Source organism: Gobius niger (assembly GCF_951799975.1).
Source record: "Gobius niger genome assembly, chromosome: 8".
In the NCBI taxonomy this organism is placed as follows: Eukaryota; Metazoa; Chordata; class Actinopteri; order Gobiiformes; family Gobiidae; genus Gobius; species Gobius niger.
The window spans coordinates 20,214,594-20,234,563 of NC_136859.1; the positions used below are offsets into that span (position 1 = coordinate 20,214,594).

Genomic DNA, 19,970 nt, shown 5'->3' on the forward strand with positions numbered 1-19,970 from the left:
CTTCATTAATAAAACTGAACTGCCTCGCTGGTGTATGTCGTTTTTGGGTAATTTATTTATTTTATTCATATGTTTTTACTATGATGTTCGGGGTGACTCGTTCAATGAATAAAGTTCTATTAAATACATTTTAAAATATGGGGTTAATGAAAGTGCACCGTGGACATTTGGCAAACGAGTTAACCTCTGACCCTTCACCTTAACCATTTTCTACTGTTCAACCCAAATCCAAGAGTTCACAGACTGTAGGCTGGTGTAAACTCATTTGAAAGCTAAGACCTACAAAACTCATCTAAACAGATCTTTTTCCTTGCGTTGTAATTATTTTACATTTCTTTTCATTCCTTTTTATGTGGCATTTTTGTCACTTTTTCATCACATTTTTACCACTTTTTAATCACTTTTTTGCCACTTTTTCATCACATTTTACCACTTTTTTCACCACTTTTTTCACTTTTTCACAATTTGTTTCGTCACTTTTTCATCATTTTTTAAATAACTTTTTTGTCACTTTTTTCCTCACATTTTTACCACTTTTTTCACCAATTTTGTCACTTTTTCACAATTTAATAACTTTTTTGGTCACTTTTTCAACACTTTTTCATCACATTTTTGTCACTTTTTCATCACATTTTTGCCACATTCCTGTTATTCTTCAGTCGCTCTTTCGTTGCATTTTCACCCTTGTTTCATTTCTATTTTGACACTTTTTTCAAGATGCTTTTAGATTTAGGTAATGCCAAACTGGAGGAAAACAATTTAGTTTAATCTTAATACTGTATTAAATGTGCTCATAAATCATAACTCTATAATTTTGACCACAAAGAGAAAATGCTCATGAAAGAGTGGCCTGTTGTCTAAACGCAGCCTCCTTTCTGCTGTAGTGACTGACTCTTTACTGCCCCCCAAAGTTTCAAAGCATAAGTGCATTAATCATTAAGAAACCAACCAAACAATGAAATAGTAAGATTTTATAACTTATTTTTAATATTGCAGCGCTCCGCCCAACACATTTGTATTTCTTACGCATTTTTGGACGCATTTGTAAAACAGGAAAAAAAAAACCATGACAGACACAATTGCACAAATATTATAAGCCAAAACATGTTCCCGCTCCCCATTCTTAAGACCAAAGTGCTACAAAATGTCACCAGCCCCTAAAATATTACATTTAGGTTGAATATTCAAACATTTCAAGATCCCCATAATTTAACAGTGAAGAGAGAAAAAAGGCAACAGCATAGATAGACGTGCGTAAAGTTTGGTTTAAGTTTGTACCTGTTTGACACAAAATATTGAACTGATATGTTCAGGATTATATTCACGAAATGAGACAGTTTTCATCAAGCGTGGATTACAACTGCGTACAAGGCATAATGTTTGAAATTATGTTAATGGTTAGAACTGAACCACGATGAAGGTTTGGCACCAAGTATAAGCTACACTTTGTTCAGATTCACACAGGAATACTGCCAAGCAACTGGCCGAAATCATGTATTTACTTTGGCAACTCAACCCTCGGTCCTACTGGGACATCCAAGACAACTAATGACTTTTGGCTCGCTGCAAATTTCAAGTCTTTGTTGTTTCTTTAGAGATGATCTGAGAGAAGAGTCAAATGAGGGAGCATTCGACCAAGTGCAAACCGCCACACTCCCCGATCTCCCAATTAACACATTTTACAGAATGCTGGTATGACTGAACCCGTCACTTAAATCAGGGGGTTGCGAGGCACTGAGCTGGGGGTCCTATGGTTATTTTAAGATAAAATAAAAACTATGTCAAATAAATATCGTTACTAGGCTTGATCAGTTTTCTCGCTTGACTTTTTTTTCTGGGCGTCAGTTCTGAAAAGGTGAGGGAAACACAAACCTCATGCTACCTCTGTCAGGTACTTTATATATCTCAGATTTTAACACGATCAAGTAATAAAACAATATATCCTCTACTTTTACCTAAAATATGTTCTGCACTTTACACTTTGACGAAATACTGATATTTCCTCAAACAATCGTCCTCCTAAAGGCTACAGAAACACAGTCTTTGGTCACTAAAACACAAATTAAACACCATCATTCAAGTAGTGTAAGAAGCTGCTAACTGCTAACTCACTATATGTACAAAACTTACATTAGTTGTCCTGTGTGGCTTGTGCATTTCAATTGTAGTTTGTATGTCTTAGTATGTTCATAATATAGAGACCGAACTACAACTTGTTTGGTGTCAGTGAAAATGTCCCATGGCCTCAGCAGCTTTCACTCTCACAACGGGATCTGGATCTTGAAGCAGCATCACAAGACCTTCACACAGACACGGCATTATATATAATCAAACATAATCAATGAGGCTGAAAAAGGGAGTGATGATGATGTTACCTTTAGTGATGGTGCCCATGTTGAGGTGGGAGAGATGTTCCTCTTGAAGGTTTCCCAGGAGAAAACCTGACAAACACCATTTATAACTAGTTAAGTCGTGAATACTAGTAACGAGAGCTCCATTAGAACTGTATAATCAAATAATGAATGAATCAGCATGAAAAGAGTTTCATACCGATAAACATGGCGGCTCCGGCTCGGACTTCAGGCCAGTTACTTTTGAAGAACTGGATGACTGAGATGTGATAGAAGTTTAACATGTTCGGGAAATCCTGGATCTGCAAACAGACGTGATCGTGTCATCGTTAGCTGCGTGTTAGACTAAGATTAAACTATTGTTTTCTTTATATGAGCAGTGGTGGCCCAATGGTTGCAGTAAGTCTTTAACCTCTTAACCCTCTTTACATTGCTTTTTTAATGCGTTTGTCACATTTTTTGACATATTAAAAAAAAAATCTCACTTTTTCATCAATTTTTTTTTCACTTTTTCATCAAATTTTTCTCACTTTTTCCATCACATTTTTCGTTGTTTTTTTTTCACTTTTTCATCCAATTTTTTCTCACTTTTTCATCAAATTTTTTCATCAAATTTTTCTCACTTTTTCAACACCTTTTTCTCACTTTTTCGTCAATTTTGTTTTTCACTTTTTCATCCAATTTTTTCTCACTTGTTCGTCAATTTTTTCAACACATTTTTCTCACTTTTTCGTCAAATTGTTTTCACTTTTTCATCAAATTTTTTCTCTCTTTTGTTGCATTTTCCTATTGTTTTCGTCTCATTCTTGTCGCTAATTTGACACTTCACAAGAAGCTTTTAGATTTGGGTAAAGCCAAACTGGAGAAAATATGCTCTGTTCAGGTGGGGCTTTAGAGGCTAAAATAAACACCCGAGAATCCATCTTGTGCTGCCACCGCCGATCCGTTTCAAAACTGAACCACCAGAGGTTTGAGGTATACAGATTATAGGCTGTTAAATTGACTGTCATAACAAAACGGAGCAGCCCGACTCACCAGGTACTTCGTGAGGTCATTGATGAATTCTCCGTAGTGCAGGTTCTTGTCTTCATGAAGGTGGTTTTGGAACATGGATGTGATCTGCTCAGAGCCCACCACAGGAGCACAAATACGCATCGCATACTTACAGGCCTTGGGGAAAACACGATCAGTAAATTAACCATTGTATCGCTACCGTGTCACACTACTCTGAAATGTCTTACCTTAACAACGTCCGGGTTTGGGTCGACCAGGTGCAGCAGAAGGCTCACCAGCACGTTGTGGATCTGATCTTTAAAGATGGGCTCTCCAGACCCGAACTTGGACAGATTTCCCATCAGATGAATGGAAGCACAGCGGATCTCGTCGTTCTCCTGAATAAAAATGCAGCATATTAAAATAAAGTAACGCAGAAATATGATTTATTTTCCCCATAGCTCCGAGAAGTTCTTACACTTTCCAAGAACGGCTTGATCTTCATGAAGATATAGACCACGAGTAGATGAACACTTTTCTTGTCCAGGTAAAGCAGAACCTTAGACAGACCAGACATGGCCTCCAGAGTGATCAGCTTACCTGAAGGGAAACAAACAAGGGTTATTATTACTGTAATAAATAAATACATAGAAAGATAGTCATGGATTATTTGAAAGATGAGACTCTATAGTTTACCAGGGTCGTCTTTCTCCTCCATTCCTGAGCTCATGGCTGCCAGCAGTTCCTTTGCATATTTATTCACCTGTAGTGTAGATATTAATATAACCTGGTGCACACTCTTACTGGTAACTTCACTGAATTAAACTTGTACCTTTTCCGGTGACCCCACGGCTATATTTCCCAGCCCGCGCACAGCCAACATGCGCACTGTGCTGCAGTGGTCCGATATCCTCTCCATCATGTTGTTCATTAACACATCGATCAGCATCAGCTCCGTCACCACGTGATGATTCAGGAGCTACAGGAGCAGACGAGAGGAAGAGCCCGGTCAGCAAACATAGCGGCTTGAGAAGGAAGCGGTCACAAGAAGTTACCTCTGAAAAGAACGCAGTGACGGTAATCCTCTGGCATTCATAGATGTTGCTTAGGGACGGACATAAGCACTCGACGATAGCAGGTAACCGTGGACCAGCGTGTTTAGCAACAGCCCTGTTCACAACAAAGACGTCATTTACTTCTGAGTTGCAATAACTACTAAACTGCAAAGTCATTGACACACACCTTGCCAACAGTGTAATTCCAGTTATGTGAGTATTGGACTCTCTCATTGCGTCCCAGGCGTCGTCTTCATCCAGTCTCTTCATCACTTCATCCATCTGGGCTCGAGCCAACAAGATCCTGAGTGCATCGACTGCAACCCTGTGACAAATGCCATAAAAAACACATTTTGAGAGGTTTACCAGATAAACTTTGGAATTTGCATTGCATTGCTACTAGGGAGGCACCGATACAGGTACTGAAACACTGAAAAAAATACAAATATCCGATACTGAACCAATACCAGGTTTGGCTCTCAGTGCCTTAAAAACACAACCTTTACCACCTAAATCTACCTGAATATGGGCAAGCTGCTTATCATTGTATCATTGCAAAGCTAAGAATCAGGAGAATTAGGAGTTAGCTTCAACCTCCACAAACGCATTTTTGATCGCCGCGCAATGCCGCGTTTAGCATCTGTATACTAAAGCTAGCATGCTAACAAAAACTAATCAAAGCAAACCTATTTTTCCTAGGATAGTCAGTATACGGTGGACATTAATTATCCAATCAGAGACATATTAAGATTAGGCACCGGCCTCATGGCTACTATCCCAGGAAAATGTTTTCGCAGGCTGGGACAGAAACTAACATAGGAATACCTTAAGTATAAAATCGACCACTGGTGAAGCCAAGCGTTTGTATTTCACTTTAAGTTTAACTGATCTAACATATTTGTAATGATCAGATCACTTCATGTGAGTTGTTTATATTAATGTAACCTAAAGCCTGTCATATACCCAAGGATAATTAGTGTAGAAAAAAGTCCAGTGATCCTTGTTAAATGTTTATCAACTCTTAAGAGTTATTAAGAGTTTATCTTAATGTGCAACAACCCCCCCTTTGCAAAACAACGCAATAATCTCTGTATCAGCGCCACTTAATTCCCTGTACCAGCGTCACTTACTGACAACCTGCACTAGAACTGTAAACGTTGCACCTCGATATTCTACTTTTTATAGTCTTCTAATTTTTATTCCCATTTCCTTATTGTTATAATTCAGCATTCAAAAAGCTGGATCGGTGCATTTCTAATTGCTACTCAAGAAGCTTTAGGGCCAATTTGTTATCACAGTAATAGGTGACACACTATTCATATTGCAAGAAGTAACAATGCAGCTCAAAATCCCTGTGGTCTGATCTGACTAAGACATAAACATTTGCACAATATTGCAGTTTAATATTGCAATATTTTTCTCATATTGTGCCTTAACAGATTGTCTCACCCTGCTACATGGATGGTCCCGGCCAGTTTTCCATTTTCTTTGGTGGCTGCGACACCGACACTTGCCCCGATTCGGACCGTGAGACACGAGAAAAGCTGTGGAAACGAGCTCAGAGCCGGCTCCTGACTTTGGCCGTTTAGTAGTAAGTCTTTTAGTCCACACGTCATCTGCAGAGAGACACATGAATCCACCAACAATCTGTGACAGCTGTGTTGATTTACATTCACCTTTGCTCCGGTGACTTACGGCGAGAGGCTGGTTAGTGGCCATCTTTGTTGTTCCTCCTCTGATCAGTCCGTCTTTACGGTCGACGTACGGAGCCAGAATGAGCAGCTTCTCCATCACCATCTCAATGATTTGTTTAGCGACAACGGGATCAGACCCTAAAGCCATCCACATCTCACTGGTCCAACTAGAAACAGATCAAAACCAGCCCAAACCTTAAACTCTGAAACACAGCATTATTTCTCATATAATTCCCATTGTGATGTGGTGTATACCTGTCGTACGGGAGTGGCTGGTTTATAAGTGTGTTTATTACAGTCTGCAGATGCTGAGAAGCCAGGATCAGCACGGTTTGCCCCACAGCTACTCTCACCTACAAAACAGTGCATGTCAATATCATTTGTGAGTCTGCAGCAACAAGGATGAAAACACCTTATTAGCTGCAGCCTCATCTTCAATATACATTTTCTCAGATGCGTAAACATTCAGCTCAAGGACACAGGGAGAAGGGCAAGGGTAAAGCTTACGGCTCAAAATGAGAAAGGAAATTGGGGCTTACTGTAGATATACGAGTTCTTATCGCCGCCCTGATAGTAAACATTGAAAACTCCTCTGAGTACAATTTGTTTATTTGGTTGGTACAGTTTATGCTCACGCGCATTTTTGTTCCTGAAATCTACCAAAACATACTGTAATTAAACAAGTATAATCTTAAATTAGGCCACTGTTTTAGTTTACTTACTTGCCTTTGGTTAAATGGGGGGTGGGTGATATTGACAAAAATGAATACCTCATTAATTTTGGTATTTTCATTTACCTCAGTACTTCAACTTAAGCATACATTTGACAGAGCAACTTTTATTTGTACTGGAGTAACATTTGACCAGTTGTACAGTTACAGAATTTTAGATTTTTTTTCCCCACTATTTTTCAAAGAATATGAAAGATAACACAAAAAGGTTTTTTTCACTCATAGTTAATGGTTGTGTGAAGCCATCAGCAATCATAATGACAAATGAAAGTACCAAATTGACCCTGATCAAAAGCATACCGCAGTTCCTAATACCGTGTATTGCCCCTTTTAACATCAATGACAGCTTGGAGTCTTAAGTGGTAGTTGTGGAGAAGGTTCTGTAAATAATTTAATGGCAATGCTGCCCATTCTTCTTGGCAAAAAGCCTCCAGTTTCTGTAAATTCCTTGGCTGTCTTGCAGTTTAGCATTTTAGCTGTCTTGAGCTAAAACACAAACAGCGCATTTGAGATATGGTGCATTTTTCACCATAGGCCATCATTGGCCTTACTGACAACAAAAAAGTGCCCCATACCTACCGTGAAATATGGGGTGGTTCGCTGATGCCACTGGCTCCAGCAGAATAATGTGATGGTCCCGTTATTATCATCTCAGTCTCCTGACCTCAATATCATTGAACTACTGTGGGGAGAGCTCAAACATGCAGTTCATGTAAGACAGCCGAGGAACTTACAGGAACTGGAGGCTTTTTGCCAAGAAGAACAGGCCACTTTACCATTAGATCATACACAGAACCTTATCCACAACTAACATGAAAGACTCCAAGCTGTCATTGATGTTAAAGGGACTAGATGCAAATTGGTCCTTTTATACTCACTACTGCCACCTCAGGTCAAACGTGTAACTGCAGCTTCTATATTAAGCTCGTGCATGACGGCATTTCGGACACGAATTAACAACTTTTTGAGTGACAGTGCAGGATTTTAGAAGCAGTTGTGGTGAATAGGTCTGGGCTCATTCTTCACATTAGGACACTGCTGGAACATGTAGGGGTAAATACTTCATTTCTAACATTTTTAAACTTCATATAGTCCCTTTAAAGGGGGAAATACATGGTATTAGTAACTGGGGTGTGTAAACTTTGGATCAGGGTCATATTGGTACTTTTGTTTTTCATTATGATTTAAAAAAAAAAAAGCAAATTCAGTTGTTTGCTGTTCACACAAGCACTATGAGTGAAAAAAACCTTTTTGTGTTATCTGTCATTTTCTTTGAAAAATAGTCCAAACAAATCTAAAATCATGCCAGGGTATGCAAACTTTTGAGCACAACTGTATGTGTACTTTATTTCAAGTAATCCAATCAAATTAATTACCTGGTCCTCAGTGATGTTCTGCAAACGCACATGCAGCACCTCGAGCATTTCAGGGACCTAGAATAGACCGGATTATATATAAAAAGACACACAAAAAGACTTGTGTCTGCAGTTTGTTTCCAGTGTTACCAGTTCTTGCAGTCCGCCTCCTCTGCTCTTGAGCAGAGTGTTGAGGATGACAGAAGAGGCTCTGCAGCAGTTTCCTTGACTGTCCACTAGTCCCTCAAACAACATGAAAACCAGGGTCGTCAACTGCTGCTGCGGCAGTCTTTTACTCATCACCTGGCAAGGAGAAAGCGGTAAAACAAAGCACCTGTCGAGGTATCACATGAGTCTCGGGTTTGGGGGTGTACCTTGGTGATGTCTGAACAGGTCTTATAAAGGATGGCGTGGTCAGGGTTGTCCAAACTCTCCTTCATTGCGAGTAAACTTTCCACACCCTCATCTTTATAGTCAAGTGCAAATCCTGGAACAGACAGACTAGGTTATGTACAGGTTTGCATATTGTATAACGTAATACAGTGTGGTGTGACTCTACCTTCATAGCGGAGTTGAATATAAAGCAGAGTGTATAGACAGTCTATAGCAGCAGTTCGTACAGTGGAAACAGGGTCGGAGCAGCGAGGACAAAGGCGACCCAGGAGCGCGCCCAGATTGTGGAAAGTCACCATATTCTTAAACCAAGAAGTTCCAACATCATCATCTTTGTTATGACACTGAGTATTAAAAGTTTAGTATGTGTGGCATAGGTTTACCTTGACTGTGAGGATGTCTAGATAGTGCGCCAGTATGTTAGCAGTAAGAGAAACAGCTCTCGCTCTCTCATGATCCTGACCGGAACTCAGCCACGATTCAATGTGCTATAAGACAATACAGAATTATTTTTCAAGCCATACATTAATAATAACATGACATAGCAAAATATCACAAGGAGCTGAGGAAGATCAAGTCAATCTCTTACCCCGCACCTGAATCAAGTTGTCTGGCTAACGCCAGACAACTTGCTGTGTGCGCTCTAATCATTTCGAACTGCACGGCAGTCTGGGGACCATGGCTGCAATTTTCGCATAGATTTGGGAACTAATCACAGAACGAGGAGGGACGGCAAGACGATGACGCGCTATTCGATATCCGGAAGATTGTAGTTTATTTACGAATTTTAAAAAAAAAAGTTTATTTACTGATTTAACATGACAGCAGCAGATGCAAAGCCATTTTTCGCTCAAGCTTTAGACAGTGTTTTAAATAGTTTAGCTCGAAAGTTTAGAGCGGGTAAAGCACTTTTTTTGTTGTATTTTCATCCTCATTTTCCTTGCTCTATTTTGATGCTTATTTTAAGCTTTAAGATGTGGGTAAAGAGATTAAAAATGTTCAAAAACATGAGGCACAAGTAAATCAAATTAATCAAATCACTAAATTAAAATTATAAGGCTAAAACTGGGCCTCAATAGCTTGATCTACAGGTGCCTCTTTCTGTTCAAACCACGAGCGTTTAATTTCTCTGACAGGTTTTTTGTGATTAAATAACTCCTCTCACTTGTACTTTACAGTGTATTGGTTTATCTATTGATTTGGCAGAATATGGCGCAGTATCTTAATCTTCTGTGACTCTTCTTTATGTATCTCAGCACTTACCACTGTGCCACCGTGCCTCAAAACTCAGAGAACGTTGGGTCCTTCACTACACAGCTTTATAAAGAGTATGTAAAGCGGTGAGGGCGAGGGACTCACCTTGAATACACTCTGCAGGCCGTCGGGTGTGGGATTCCGGGACAGGACACTCTTAAGCAGATCCTGAAGAGCACCCAATGTGTCTTTGTAAAGCGTCTGCACAGATGAAACAGGTTAATCACTTCAATATAAAGCAAATTAAGAGATATTAATTCTGTTGCAGATATTGAACCTGTCTCTGTTTCGGGTCTAGTACTTCCTCTTCTTTGACTCTCTCCGGAGTGTATGTCTCAGGTGGCAATGAAAACACACTGTTCACACAAACCTTCAGCAGATCGAACGTCTCATTCTCGCTCAGAGCAGGATCGAGAGCCCTGCGTCATCATGGGTTAAAGACAGTTTCGAGTGGTGTTTAAATTGAATGAGAGCAATCCAGTTTCTGTTGTCTACTTCCATCATAATATAGTAAACAAACTTAGCCATTCTTACAACCGTGTTTGGAAACACTGTATATTATTGTAAAAGGTTTAAATTCTGAATGCCAAAACAGATTACAGATTAGACCATTAATACATACATGCAACTGATACAAAAAATATGTAATACACGACTGAGAGGCATCAAAATGATGAGGAGACGTATTTGAAAAGCTCGACAGTGCATTACGATTCACACAATCTTTCAAAGAAAGCGATTTCAACTACTGCAGTCCTATTGAATGAAGGATACATCAGGTTGGCACAAGCTGTCATCACTAGGTGGCGCACTGGAGTCCTCAAAGAGTCCGCTGCCTCTGCCTTGATAAAATCCTTTGGGATTGAACAATCAAGGTAGAAACATTACTAAAAATAACACTGATATTAGTTCTTATTACATGAATACTGACCAACATGACAGTGATGAGCTCTTGTTTGCGAGTAAAAACATAGCCCTGTTTCTTCACACACTCGCTGATGGCTTTAGCTATAAACCCAACACTCTGGATCAAACTCAGTTTCATCGTCAGATCCTGATTGAAACAAAAACAAAACAAGGGGAAAAAGGAAAAACACAAGACCTAATGAGAAATGAGAGCTACAGAAGTGGGTCATAGCCAGAGGTTAAATTTAGAGCAGTTTCCAATTATGGAAACTTTTCACTAATGCAAACCACAAGGCACAGCCTAATTTCATTTGGCAGAGACACTACAGCATTGAGGCCAAGGCTAAGCACAAGGAATAATCTACTAGAATCCAACTGTATTAAGTTCAGTTAGGATTAGAGGCGAGTTTTCAGCAGGAAACACCAGCTTTACCGAGCAGACACAGGCAGAAGACGAGATAAAGATGATTATTTCTCACCTTGAAACATATCAGTGATTTATATTATTAACATATCAAAGCTTTGCAGAAGAAACTCCTGAGAGAAAAGGAAGAAATTCATGTTGTGCTCAACCAGGTGCGTACCAAGAAACTAAAAATACAAGCTTTGAATAAGATTAGTTGGTTAAATGTTTCAATATTACAAAACAAGCTCTGTGGTTTTCTTTGAGACGCTGAAACACAGTGAACATAATCACATAAGCACTTTGAGATTTCCTGGAAACATAAATTTCAACGTAAATGAAATGTATTGTTTTCTAGAAGCAACAATTAAAAATGACAAAGAACTTCTAGTATTTCATAGTAATTTTAGGATTAGATTGGCTGCACCGCCGCATCACAAAGAAAACCTTAAGTAGATTTTAATTGTTGATCATTATATTTCCCTTTAAAGCTACACAGTAAAATGTCACCCATGTTTAGGGACAACTACACTACATAACTACTGTAACTATCTTAGACACTAGGTTTACATAATATATGGCTATAACTGTAATAATACATACTCGAATACTCTCATACTACAAATGTGTGTTTACAGTGTAGCTTTAAACGGTAAAAGGCCACTGACAGCGCACGATGTCACTGATTGGTTTGACCTTTTTAGATTTCAGCCACAGCATTAAACACATTTATGCAAGATCTAGACAAATCAAAAACAGTGGAAGGCAGAAGAAAGCTATTCACACTAAAACTAAGAGAAGCCCCATGTAGTTCGATGACGATACCTTGGTCTCTACTTTAATCCCCAGCACCTGTGTGGAGTAGAGTTGACAATGATCATAGGCTGATATTGTGCCCTAAACTTTAAACCCGCCTTTACGAGCCTACGAAATGTGCAAAACCTTCTACTAAAATCACTGCAAAAAGCTTTACCGTAGTGTCCGTCATTACCTTAGTGTTGAAGTGTTTGCTGATGCTTCGGAGGATATCCTGGTCGATGCGGTTCAGGATCTTCTCTGGGGGAGCGTGCAAAGCCACTTGACCATAACACAAGATTAAAGTACTTTTGACTTTCTCGACTTCTACTTCATTACGCTCCTGAAGATAAGAGGGAGAAAAAGTATAATAAAACGGTAGCAAACAGAGGTTAAAACTTCCTGTGCAGAGTATAAAGTGCGAGTCAATTGAATGTACTTTTAGCAGGTTGAAGATGCTTGGTGACTTCTTAAAAGCATCTGATTTGCCGAACTCCTCCAGTTTAGCCAGCGTGCCCTCCAGGTGGCTATTTGCGCACAGACCGACGCCCATGGCAACGCCCTACAATGCAGAAAGAGGACAAGGATTAGGGAATTACAACGATAAACACCTACAGTGCTGTGAGGATGGTCCAAACCTCTCTTTCTATGGCATCGTTGTGGTGTGCTGATAGTAGTGTTTCGTGCAGCTGTTTTTTAACTTTCTCTTTATTAAAACTATGCTGAAGAGTCATCCCTATGTACCGATAAAGGAAGCTCTGCGGAAATCACAAGATTATATTATTTAAAAACATTGTTGAATCTGTTAAATACTTGTTTAAGGTGAACGTTTACCTTTTCTTCTAAGGCGTTATTATATGTGGAGAGGTATCGAGTCGCTTCAGACGCCAACTGACAAACCCACTTGTCATCTTCAATAGTAGCAAGTGTTTTGGACAAGAACTGAAAGAACAAGTAAAGTAATGTGTTCGCTCTCAGTCGTCCAGGACCTTTCCATTGTGGAAGAGATGTAATACTGGATTGATTGAGTTGAGGACGTTTAAGAAGCTTCTTCTCGCTATTGTTGTTAAATGCCATAATGGTCAACCTCTTAACCCCCGCATTAAAGGGACTATACAGAGTTTAAAAATGTTAAGTATTTTCCTCCCCCTACATGTTCCAGCCATGTCCTAATGTGTAGAATGAGCCCAGACCTGTTCAGCACAACTGCCTCTAAAATCCTGCGCTGTCACTCAAAAAGGTGTTACTTCGGGTCTGAAGTGCCGTCATGCCCGAGCTTAATATAGAGATTGCAGGTACGCGGAAGACCTGAGGTGGCAGAAGTGAGAATAAAATGACCAACTTGCATCTAGTCTCTTTAACCAAGTGCATGTTCTCCAGTTGAGCACTATGGTGTAACGCCTCATTTAAAAGCTAAGACTTCCAAAACAATCTAAGCCTCTTCCTCGTTATGATTGTCACACTTTCGTTCACACTTTCGTACTTTTTGTTTTCATCACGTTTTTGTTGCTTGATCAGCTACATCACGCGTGAAAAACAATGCTCGGTAGAGGTGGGGTTTAAGGGGTTAAGCACACAAGTCAGAGGTCTATTTAAAATCTGCCAAAGGACTGACAAAAACTAGTTTACACTTTAACAGTATCACTAATAAAAGCATTCCTTGTTCTGGGCACTTGTAAAGTTTGATGATAATGAGGTAAAAATGGTAAAGGAGGCCAAACCTAGACTAAATTGAGATGTTGGCCTCAGAAACCCCCTCCCCACTGATGCCACAGACTGTGTGTGGAGGGGGCGTGCCGGAAAGGGTCAGAGGTTCTTAAAGAGACAGAGGCCTATTTCAAGACATTAGCTACAGCCATTTTGAGAGAGCAATTTTATACAAGGCAGTTATTCTAATCTACTGCTACTACAGACCAACAGAAGGTTTGGTCATCATTGTAGTGTGATATAGACTGGTGCTATGTGACTGAAAAAAGCATAATACCCCCTCTTTAAGCCTCCCGCTTATGTGTCTGACCAGTATGAAATTTGACAAGGAAAAGAAGTAGCCAAACGTTCTGAGATTAATCGACCCGGTCCAGATGACGATATTCTCTACCACGATGTGAAGTCACAGTAAATGTGAATATTTGCCAAAACATGCCCAAAATACAACATGCTGATTGAAGACTTGTTTCACCAACACCTTCTGCAAAATCGAATCAGAAGAAAAAGGATATTGCATTTACCTTTAGCAGCATCTCATGCCACTTTTTCTTGTCAAGACTTTCTACACTGGACTCTGAAAATAATACAAATAGTGAGTATCTACTTAGTTATAACAGTTATAAAAGAGAGAGAAAGAGAAATATAAAACTGTGACAATACCCTCTAATAGTGACAGCAGAGGTGGTATTTCATTGTCCCACAGTGGCTCTGTCTTAGGATGGATGTTGGTGCTGAGAACTCGAAGCAAAGAGAGCGACGGGCCTCCATGCTCTCTGCTATTAAACGGAAAGGCCGCATTGACCTATGAAAAAAGGCAGAGCAACTAAAGCGGCATAAAAGGATGAAAGTGAAAAATGACCGTCTCATGGTCTGTACTAACCAGCAGTCTTATAAATAGACATTGTGGGGTCGGTAGATTGACTGTGAAACAAGAAAAAACAAAGCGTATCATCAGCTTTCTTACACATTTTAAAAGTGTAGTACAAAATAAAACAAGTCTATGAACCTTCTTGGGTGAAGTCTATGTTGAAGCTGCTCTCCTGGTCGTTTTTCTTCTTTGTCCCAAGCACGACCAAACTTTTACACAAAGGGGTGGTAGCGTTGCTGTACTGTGGTGGGGTCAGGAAATACAAAAGTTTGGGCCAAAGAACCTATAAAACACGGTTACATATTAAGAAACAATATTACAAAAGGATAATGATGTCTTATTGCTACACACGTCTGCGAGTTGCCCAACAGTGGTGGTGAGTAAATGCAGAGTATTGTCACACATTGACCTGAGGGCCTCATTCGTCACCTCTTCGGGATCTGCAGGCTTTTGGCCACGCTAAAAAAACAAACAGCAAACATTCATTTTTACTGGCAAAAGTGTAAGAACCAACAGTGAATTGTATGTTTAGAGATTTACTTGGTATGTGTCAGGGAGCGCGCAGTTTTGAACAATGAACCGAACCAGTAACTCTCCTCCCTCCAGCTCCAGGTAACCGTGGTGAGCCATGGCGCTTATCACCTGCACAACGCGCTTCTTCACCTACAGCGCAAGCACAGAGACAAACACAACATCCAACATCAGGAAACATTCAATAAGTAACTTGTTTGACACCAATCAGGGCCGGCCCCAGGCATAGGGGACCAAGGTGGCCGCCGAGGGTGCCATCTGCTGGAAGGGGCGCCTTAAATGCTATCTACAGCATTGCCGATTGCTATCTACAGCATTGCCGATTTTCGGACATAAGTTTGGAACAGAAAGTGATAGAGACTTGTGGTCTTTTGTGTTGGAAACTACAGATTTCAAGCTTCTATGCCCCCGGGGAGCCGTGTAACATCACAAGGAAAATCCATAAATTTACTTCAGAAGTGGAGGTTTAGAATAGAATTGTTGCGCATTTCATGATGCAAATGTTCTGATTTTTTTTTTTTAATGAATAGATAATGTCTCGCACACTGTATACTTGCAACACCAGTGTTCCTTTATTAATGCAGCGTTTCAGGCTGAAACTTTTCTACATTTGGCCTCAATGCCTTCTCTTACGCACCTGTTTAAAACAAAGAGATGTGCGAAAGTAAACCTTCTTTAATGAATAGATAATCAAAATATAATATAACAATGAAAATCATAATAAAACAATGATAATCATCATAAAATACAATAAAACAAGCCATATCTATATCCAATAATTGGCTAGGGCCAGCCCTGACAGCAATAAATGTAGCTGCTCCCCTCACTTGAACCAGGGAAAGGCCAGCATTAGGAGCAGGCCACATGCCAACAGTTTAGACAATGATTTTCTTCTTGCACAATCTCATTTTGTTGCTTTCCCACTTTGGCCAGCAGGCGTCACCTGACAAGACAGCTCAGGAGAAAAGAGGGCGAGGAGCGGGGAAGACATCCACCAACTTGCCAGGGCTTGAACCCCCAGCACTGAGGACAGAATAGTGCTCCGCCTTATGTGCTGCTTAACCTCTGACGCCTTAACCGAGCGCATTTTTTCCAGTTCGGCTTTACCCAAAGTTAATTTAGCTTCTCAACTGGAGAGCAACTTTGTAGTGTCTCATTTTTGTCGATACAAATGCATGTATTACCTTATTACTGTGGTCAGCCATTGGTTGTCTAATGCTGGCTAATATCAGGAGCTTTTTGGACTCCATCGTGGCAGCTGCAATGAAACAAAATGCATTTACAAACAGATAAGCAGTTGCAAGGGAATGTTGCGCCAATCTATTTTAGTTGTTCGATTATCGTGATACAATGTCAAGGGTTGTGCAGGAAAAAGGCTTGAATGGTTTGCTCACTGGTCGAGTTGATCAGATGACGCAGCACCGCCAAAGAACCCAGTCTGCTCCGCTCACTAGTGTTTTCCAATCTCTGAAGTATGAACAAAACCAGCCGATCCGGAAACGTGTTTGCTGTAGAAAAAAATTTAAACCAAAGAAAAATGGAAAACAAGTTCAAACTGAAGAGAAGAGGACTATCCCAGCTAATTTCATTATGTTGTCAGAACACAGAGTCTTAGTCAGTAAGGCATGATCACATTAGTGCCCTTGTGACTGGACAGCTCAAACAAACACACTGACAAGGGCACCGCACTGGCCTGTCACTGTGTTACATGTGAAAATTACTGTACCGAGCAAACTGAAGCAGCGCAGGACCTCGTTATGGTTCTTCACTGTTGGCGGGTTACTGAAATCCATAGGGGCCGACACCTACATAGAATAAAGTAACATTATGATTAAATGATCAAATATAATCAGACATAAATTACAGGTGAAAATAAGACACAGATATAATGTAAACTCATCCTTGCTACAAAAATAGTTTAGTGTGAAATTAAAACCCTTTTCCTGTTTGAAATTACAGCACGCGCATCACATCCCTTTCTCAAAGTCTCTGTGGTTTAATGTTGCAACAGTCAGCAACAATATTGAACAGCGTCACAGAGTCACACGGTTACAAACATATGACTTTAACAGCAGTTTGTCACATGCGTAATAATTATCCTTCAAAAGTGTTGTGTTCAGTGACTTCTTTGCATACCTGATGATGAAGTGCAAAAAGCAGACTCTCCAGTTGTGTCTCCAACACTCTGCTGCCCATATTGACAGAGGCATCGAGCACTTGGCACAGGCTCTGGATCAAAAATAACAAAATGTATTTGACTTGCTGTAACAATAATCTGACCTGCTCTATAGTAGCTTTACCTTGCTTATAATGTAGTGCTCATTGTTGTGTTTCTTGTATAAAGACAGAATTGCAGGAATAAGTTTAGGAATCTGCTCCTCTAGTTTGTCACTAGCCATGAGATGGCACATAGAGCCCAGTGCCTCTGCCACAGTAAGTCTCAGCTAAAACAGAGTAAGGACAAACACAAGTGACTCAGATTAAGTAAACATCACAATAGTTGAGAGCAGATAAGGTAGCACTGAACACATGATGTTAATTCCTTTACTTGCAATAAAACGTGGGACTAAACATACCCTGCTTATTTGTCACTTACAGACGATCTTACCTTAGGCTCTCTATTTTGTAACCAGTTTTGGAAAAGTATGTCAAAAGCAGCACACATTTCGCTGGAGAACGTGTCTTTTCTAACTGTGGGATCAGGAGCTTTATCGAGGTTTGCCAGGTACTCCAGAATGCTGTCACTGAAATGACGGAGCGCTAGAAAGGCAGGGAAAGATAATATAAAGCATTATTTATGTGGTAGAACATAAGAATTATCCTTCCATTGAGAAGTCTCACCAGAAGAAAAGACCCACTTCATGTTGTCCTGTTTGGCCATGTTGAGCATGGGCAGCATTGTGCCCAAAATGGCATTCAAGAATGGTACCATGCCAAAAACTAGTCAAGAAGAAGAGGTTACAGTAAATGTACATATATACAAACAAACAACATGTATAATTCAAGCATGCTAATGACAGATTTATGACAAGAACAGCCGATCTACACATATACAGAAAATGATGATGATATTTGTTAGATAAATTAATAGCTGGAGTTGGAGGAGGCAGGTCAGTCGTGACTTGTGTAGATAAAGGTTTAACGCTTTAGGACAGGTTTAGCAAGTTTAGGTCTTTCCCAACAGTGATCACTAGTGGATTCTTGCGTTATGAGGATTTCCTGCTTTCCAACGCAAGATGACTTACGCTGTGCAAGTTAAACGCTTTAATGAAAATACAAAAGAGTTTACATTTCACATACCATTTGAGTCCGCCAAATTGGCCAGTGTTTGAACGACGAAGAAATGGGGGAGGACTCCAGGCTGAAACTTGCTCAAAATCTCCTCCATAATGTCATTAATATGCTTGTTACCCACGGCAACTAAAATGTTGCTCGCTGCCTGCTGCCAGTCTGGGACGACGTCCTTTTGAACCGACAAACAGAGGAAAGATCATGACTTCTGCCTTGTTGCATATGAGGGGAAGTTAACCTACAGCCTGTGTAAAACAAAACAGTAATAATATATTTACCTTTGAGCGTGTCATTTCGTCAGATGCAAGGGAGATAATGCTTTTAATCTTATTGGAATTGATCTCCTCTATTTTGCTGTCAACAATCCGCTCTATTGTCCGAAGAATCACAACTCTGTGGCTCACAATAAGCTACAAAGCAAAAAAGAATGAGAGAACATTTCCAACAACATGTAGGTCTATAGTATGTAACAGCAACAACAACCTTGATCACAGAAATACAATAAACTCAAGCGGCTTTTTCCTGTCATGGGCCCCATTTTGAGGACCAAATACTAAATAATCACTACTTTAGTATTACTTTAATTTGTGCAGTCTAGAGAGTCAAAGCAGCTGAACTGTCTTTCTAAAATGTAATCAATTTCATCTGTGTCTTTAACTAATTTCAAGAGGTGTGGCAGTCCTAGCATCATACTCCACAGTTTTACCTTCGGGTGTTTGAGGAGGTAGTCTTGACACATGGCTAAGACTCGCTCTGGCTGCTGTTTCCCCAGGGTCAGCACAGACTTCCTGACCTGCTCCTGGACTCCTATATCTTTGTCATTGGCAGCATCTAGCAAAGCCAGTGTCACTTCTAGAGTTGAAATAGCTGATATTAGCAAAGTGGGTTCAAAGCATCACTGTGGTAATATTGCACTGCATTGACTTACGCTCCACATCTGTATCCTCCATGGTGCAGAGAGCCTCCAAGGGCTGAGGAGACTACTGCAGCAGCCTGTCTTTAGCTGAAACTAACAAAGGGACATGAAGTAATGCTGCTACTTTTGTCAGTCAAGTCGTTACTTAAAGTACTCTGTTTGAAATCCCAGTAGTAGCCATATTCCCCTTTTCCAGGTTTTGATGACAGTGTCTACTTTGAAATGTGATAACTCTTCTAAGTAAATGACAGCTACCTATGCTGCACGCTGAATGAATAGTAAGCGATACATTACTAATGTGACAGTAGCGACTGTGTATAGCCCAGTGCTGTCTGATGATGTGCTGGATGAAGCTAGTGAGAGCTATGTCTGTGTAGCCTCTCAGTCTCCAGTGAGAGCTATGAGGCTAATGCTATTAGCAACTGCTGCTACGGAAGAGGGGACTCCTCAAGTCACGCACCACAGAAAACAACTCAAATATAACAAAAGCCACACTTACCAGTCTCTGTGATGACTGTTTCACAAAGCTATGTCGATGTTATCACTGATCAGTGTAGGCAACAGTTCCCACCGTCATAGTCGCCACTGTGGCCACACGGCAGTGCAGGTGTAAACAGCCCGGTCATGTGCCTCGAGTCAGCAGCGAAGGGGCGTGTCCAGAGGAGCGCGCGACTGCAGCAGGGATGAGGATCTACAGCGCGAAAACATGCATCTGTGACATTCCCCT

The 19,970-nt window shown here is 40.3% G+C and overlaps 1 protein-coding gene across 2 annotated transcripts; it reads right to left on the reverse strand.

Moving 5' to 3' along the window:
• Nucleotides 1-1,868: 1,868 nt before the first annotated feature.
• Nucleotides 1,869-19,876, reverse strand: mroh1 (maestro heat-like repeat family member 1). Of its 2 annotated transcripts, XM_079561107.1 has the most exons (45): nt 19,743-19,876; nt 19,256-19,336; nt 19,034-19,179; nt 18,606-18,737; nt 18,337-18,499; nt 17,878-17,976; nt 17,645-17,796; nt 17,337-17,480; nt 17,173-17,265; nt 16,763-16,841; nt 16,431-16,544; nt 16,221-16,294; nt 15,046-15,168; nt 14,857-14,964; nt 14,644-14,788; nt 14,518-14,558; nt 14,298-14,439; nt 14,159-14,211; nt 12,765-12,872; nt 12,569-12,688; nt 12,370-12,492; nt 12,127-12,273; nt 11,961-11,987; nt 10,758-10,880; nt 10,601-10,680; nt 10,104-10,245; nt 9,932-10,027; nt 8,956-9,060; nt 8,739-8,874; nt 8,554-8,666; nt 8,330-8,482; nt 8,201-8,257; nt 6,349-6,446; nt 6,095-6,260; nt 5,849-6,015; nt 4,587-4,724; nt 4,400-4,514; nt 4,177-4,323; nt 4,041-4,107; nt 3,823-3,944; nt 3,593-3,742; nt 3,387-3,521; nt 2,551-2,653; nt 2,376-2,441; nt 1,869-2,300 (listed from the first exon to the last, which is right to left on the reverse strand). In XM_079561107.1, exons 2-45 carry the CDS (start codon nt 19,275-19,277, stop codon nt 2,224-2,226), a joined length of 4,911 nt encoding a protein of 1,636 aa, XP_079417233.1. In that variant the 5' UTR covers nt 19,278-19,336; nt 19,743-19,876; the 3' UTR covers nt 1,869-2,223. The 2 variants fall into 2 exon arrangements, with proteins under 2 accessions (XP_079417233.1, XP_079417234.1); XM_079561108.1 differs by lacking the exon at nt 11,961-11,987.
• Nucleotides 19,877-19,970: the final 94 nt, after the last annotated feature.

Coding starts and splice junctions, on each gene's coding strand:
- mroh1 (XM_079561107.1), bottom strand. CDS start 19,277: ATGGAGGATACAGATGTGGAGC. Junction 14,559..14,643: donor CATAGACTTCACCCAAGAAG/GTTCATAGACTT, acceptor CTTGTTTCACAG/TCAATCTACCGACCCCACAA. Junction 4,515..4,586: donor GGAATTACACTGTTGGCAAG/GTGTGTGTCAAT, acceptor TGTTGTGAACAG/GGCTGTTGCTAAACACGCTG.